General features: G+C 48.9%; 2 protein-coding genes across 2 annotated transcripts; both read left to right on the forward strand.

The window, feature by feature from the left end:
- Positions 1-1,164: 1,164 nt before the first annotated feature.
- FIBRA_05317 (uncharacterized protein) lies at positions 1,165-1,522 on the forward strand (the record flags this gene model as incomplete). The annotated part of the gene is made up of 3 exons (XM_012327086.1): positions 1,165-1,222; positions 1,277-1,376; positions 1,441-1,522. 3 exons carry the CDS (start codon positions 1,165-1,167, stop codon positions 1,520-1,522), a joined length of 240 nt encoding a protein of 79 aa, XP_012182476.1.
- Positions 1,523-3,232: 1,710 nt separating this feature from the next.
- On the forward strand, positions 3,233-4,044 carry FIBRA_05318 (uncharacterized protein; the record flags this gene model as incomplete). The annotated part of the gene is made up of 6 exons (XM_012327087.1): positions 3,233-3,312; positions 3,364-3,407; positions 3,463-3,637; positions 3,702-3,720; positions 3,770-3,821; positions 3,869-4,044. 6 exons carry the CDS (start codon positions 3,233-3,235, stop codon positions 4,042-4,044), a joined length of 546 nt encoding a protein of 181 aa, XP_012182477.1.
- Positions 4,045-5,036: the final 992 nt, after the last annotated feature.

Raw genomic sequence — 5,036 nt, forward strand, 5'->3', positions numbered from 1 at the left:
CCGACAATCACGACCGAGCGAGCACCCATACCAGCACCAAGCGCTTCAAATTGTTCCGAAATTTGATATGCCAACTCGCGCGTCGGTGCCATCACACAAGCAAAAAGGCCTCGAGGATCCTTCCACAGGCTCTGAAGGATAGGAATAGCGAAAGCGGCCGTCTTCCCTGATCCTGTGGAAGCGACCCCAATAATATCTCTTCCTTGGAGGGCATGAGGAAGAACCTCTCGCTGTATTGCCGAAGGGATTTTGAACTTGAGTTGCTCGATGGCTTCCAATATAGGTGCGATGACACCCAAGTCCTCGAAGGTCGGTGTAGCGGTGGACGCTTCGGCTCCGTTTGGGGTGGGCATGGTGGGGTTTGACGAAAGGAATGTTGGTCCGAGCATACGGCGCTCGTGGTCAGGCTGATCCAGAACTTGACTCGGACCAGCAAAGATCTTGCGCAGAGTGGTTGGAAGTGAGAACTTAACAAGAGCACGCGTGAAGTAGTGTTTCCCGGAGGTAGAGGCTTAGAGCTAGGTATGCTAATTTGCCTTGGCGGCGTCGGGTGCCGGCCACTTTGCGGTAACTCAAGGTAGCGAGCCGATAACCCGATACGAGTCGTGCCAGGGCGCTTCAACCTTTTTTTTCTTCTTTCGAACTTAGTTTGAACACTGGCTCAGCGGTGCAATCGTGTCGGACGTGCTGCCTGCTCGTCTCTAGAATTGCATCAACCGACGTATCTGAAAATGCTCCCGACTTTTAGACTGAAACGACTACAATACTCCCGCCATGGAGGATGAGCTACCCTTTTCAGCATCTTACTTGCTCATGCATGGCCCTCTCGACAGTGTCGGACTCCTCCATGCGGCTGCCATGTACTCCTCTCGTCCGAATATAAGCACCAGTAGAGCGGCGTGTACTACAATATGAGTGTGTGAATCCGCAACTTCCGTTTGCTCATGTCTGCGTGGCCACTGGCGACTGGTTTGCACTTGTCGTGATCCTGCACTCTCCTCTTGTACTGTGAAAGACCACTTCATGCAAACTTTCTACTGCTTCCATAGAAACATCTCCGGCCTTCTGATGCTTTAATTTGTTCGGATTATGCTGAGATCCCCGGTCCTCGTCTATTGTATTCGATCTTGCCATCTTATAGCGAGTCATTTCCGCTCACGCACTATGGTAGTCGTTCCCGCCTCGGGTTCCCAACAATTATCCTATCAGCTTCCGCCCTATGGTATGTATCTACTGCCGTCTTCAATCTGAGTATTGATACTACATTATGAAGCAGTAATCGCGCAACCAGCACTCTCGAATACGTCAACAACCGTGGTCAACTCATATTCACCTCTTGTCCCACCACCGCCAAGACTCTTCTTCGAGGAAATGCCGTAAGTGTAAGCTGCCGACTGGTGCTGACGTACGTCAAGAGAAGCGTGTACGACACGCGGCCAGGGAGAAAGGAGTTCCTGGAGTGGATCCACGCAGTCCAAAGTGGTGGCTCTTGCTAACAATTCATGGCATTCTCGAGATTTAAGCGAGTAAGGACATGCTCTCACAGTCATAAGCTTGAGCTCTGAATCCATTCTCGGTCTTACCTGTGATGGGCGTCACCAACCTCCATTACCCTGGATACTCTCCTGGATCTGACATGAACCAGTGACAAATTACGGAATCGCGGAAATGCATACGAACTCGGCCACTGGAGCCTGGGACGGCTTGCAAGGATTATCATGGTCGGAGGAGCTGTCTCCTCTCGCAAGATAAACTTGCGATGAAAATCGTACCAGGGCTGATGAAGTGACCTGAACAGGCTGGAAGCGTTCGACCTCCCCACTGGAGCGGTCATTTTGGAAATCTCACGGTTATTTGAAATAGTCGATTGCAGTGCAATTTCGCCTGATAGAATCAAACAGTACCACCGTCACATAAAGCAATTGCTCGTCGTATTTTGGGTGCGTTTTAAAATATGGGAGCTTCATGATATAAGTACGAGCATGCTTACATCCTGTATGTTTTGTCGTCAGCTAAGTCGGATACCTATAGGAAAATTACAAGCACTTGATGCGATTGATTGATGTGCAATGAACAAGCCGATTTGAGACATCATATCCGAGCTGTCACAGATGTTGTGAATAGCAGACGCTCAACTCAACTTTCACCTTCTCGTTGTCCTAAATAGCTCAATCTACTGAAAATGACAGCCAGCGGGTCGCCCAGTTCCAAACACGTTGCCCGGGCTGTGCAATCCAGTCGTTATGGGAAACCCATTCCATGCGTTCTCATGTCGGCGTATAATCTGGCGGTGTCCTGGTAGGTCCGCAACTGTCTTTGCAGAGCACCGGTTGCTGCTGTGTTCGCCATGATGAGGTCCTAGTCGAGGTCTTATTGGGACTTCTGAAACAATCACGTTTAGGCTGGCGCGCTCAGTATTGGCCTCGTCCGCTTCTCGGAGCGTGCCCATGCGCATGTGTATAAACTCTCGGCTCGACTTTCATGAGTGAAGTGGAGCTGGCCATCCTTCGTTTGACTGATCTTTCATTCGCTTTCAATATGTCCTCAGAAGGTCTTGATGTTCTCCACTACGTCGAGGCGCATACAGAGGCTGATGAATTCTCGCATTGCAGACAACGCTGTTTTTAGCCGTGATAGTACTTTCTCCGCCGTCTCGCTATATGGATATACTCCCGATGCATGGATCGGAATTCTACTCCTTGTTTTTTTTAAAGTATCGACAAGTACGCCGGGCTGGCTTCATTCTTTTCGCGATTTTTGAACATCACCAGTAAGCCATATAGTTCAGACGGTCCACAGCCGGCTGTGGTGGCTTTTGCCGACCATTTGTGCCTGTGGCATGCTCGAAACCATTGGCTGGATAGGAAGAGTCTGGTCCAGTTACAACCTGTTGCTGTTTATCCCATACCTCATGCAGTGAGGACATTCCACCTATCAGCCTATCATAACTTACGTGGTAATCTGCACATAGATTTGTGTGTACTACCATCGCACCAGTCCTTTTCACTGCCGCTAGCTTCATTATGCTGGAGCAGTGTATTCGCCGACTTGGGCAACAATACAGTCGGTTGAGCCCTAGGTGGTGTATGTCATGTTCTCTACCATTCATTTTTCCGATGTCAATTCAGAATTCTCTTGATACGGAGCAGATACCACTGCTATTTTCTGCGGCTACGTAGGCTCAGAATCTCCTGTTCAACTTCACATTGACCATTGACAACTGCATTCCAGAATGTTATCGCGCTGGTCGTACAAGTCGTTGGGAGCAGCATTGCCTCCGCTGCGATCAATTCAGGCAAGAACTCCACTTTTGTGAGCGGCTCTGCCTACACCTTGCATTTCCATGTTGATACGATTCTACAGGGCTGTAATGTCATGCTCGCCGGATTTACTTTCCAACTGGGTGGGTATGAATGGAATGGACCCTCACCGCATATGGACGTTCATAGCTCGCTCTCATAGTTGCCACAACATGCTATATGATCTTTGCAGCCGAGTTCATGCTGCGAGTTCTATACGACCGACCCATATCCAGACGCTTGGCTTCTCCGACATCTCCGGCGATATACGGCTTGGATCGGAATATATGGCAGATACTATCTGCTCTCATCTTTAGTAACCTATGCGTTCATGTGCGGTGCGTTGGTCTCGGTCGCCTTGCTTTCCAGGTGCTGAAGGTGTACTGGCGATCCATGTGGCAGATTGTGGTACCGTATAATTGTATGTGAGTATTCTGTGCCTGATGCTGCCCGCTCACCTTGCCATATAGGAACTTTCTGACAACTCCACTGGGTACCTCTCCCGCACTCAGCGTTACTTTGGTGAGTTGTGCTCCAGCCTGCGGCCGTTCACCTCTTACTTCCTCTAGTGATCATGGATGCTCTAATGATCATCCTTGCGATGCTCACTGTTAACCTTTTCCACCCCGGCCGCCTCTTGGCCCGTCCGGGAGCGCAGAAAGGCGATGTTTGGAAGGTAGACATGATATTATCATCCGAAGAGAATGTATCCTCTTTGGCTTGCATCGAGCTTGCAAGTGCCTAGTACTTTCAGCTTGGTCGCAGGGACACAGATCAACTATACCTGCTTTCAAATTCTGCAAGATGTCCCCTGTCATTGAATTTGTACTAGTATAACTTCTGCATTCCTTGTCATCATACTGTCTATGAATGTCATGATATCCATCGTTCTTTGAAATTCAATCACACCGAAATCTGCTCATGTGCATTCGTCTTTACTCCGGGTACGCGTCCATCACAGTAACTGCTAGTCAGTTTCTGCTTAGCTTACTCGTGGCCTCCGTCAACGGGCGCTTGTGATTGGCATGGGCCGCATGGCTTGGATTAAACCATGACAGCTCGAGCTCTCAGCTGATACTACATCCAGATCATCTGCTAGGCTTCATCTGGCCAAGGGTCCTTGATTTCTCCATCGATTCACCACAGAGACTTTGAATTGTAGCGTTTTGCCCGACGACAATGAAACTGGGCCGTTATGTTCTGACAGTTTTCGTTTGGATGCTTGCACCGGTTTGATGCCATACTAGAGCTCCAGCGCGTTTTCGTCTCCTGCTACAGTATTGAGTATTGAAGGCTATCGCTCTGCTGCCGCGGCTGATTGACATGGTAATCATTATTAGACTGACACTTCGAATACAGTACTAGTTCATTTCCATCTCACCCCGAATCTAATTGGCCGGGGTTAGCTTTGCGACGACTTCCACGGATGTTATACAGACCTATGCAGCGCAAGTAGTAGAGTCGGAGCCTTGTGTAGCGCCACTACGCATGCTGAGCGGATACTCGCATATGCGCTATAAGAGGTATGTGTCATAATATTAGCAGGCTCTAGCTCGTGTGTTTCCCTGTAGTGTACTATCAATAGACTTGACGATGTTAACTATTATGACATAAATACATGTACTATTAGCTTACAAGAATTGCAAGTCGTCAGTCGCCGGACAGCCACTGGGTGATGCGCCAGCTCATTGACATAAAATATGTACGAATCTTGCAATCCGCTACTTACTTCGACAA

Source organism: Fibroporia radiculosa, assembly GCF_000313525.1.
Source record: "Fibroporia radiculosa TFFH 294 genomic supercontigs, scaffold4188, whole genome shotgun sequence".
NCBI lineage: Eukaryota > Fungi > Basidiomycota > Agaricomycetes > Polyporales > Fibroporiaceae > Fibroporia > Fibroporia radiculosa.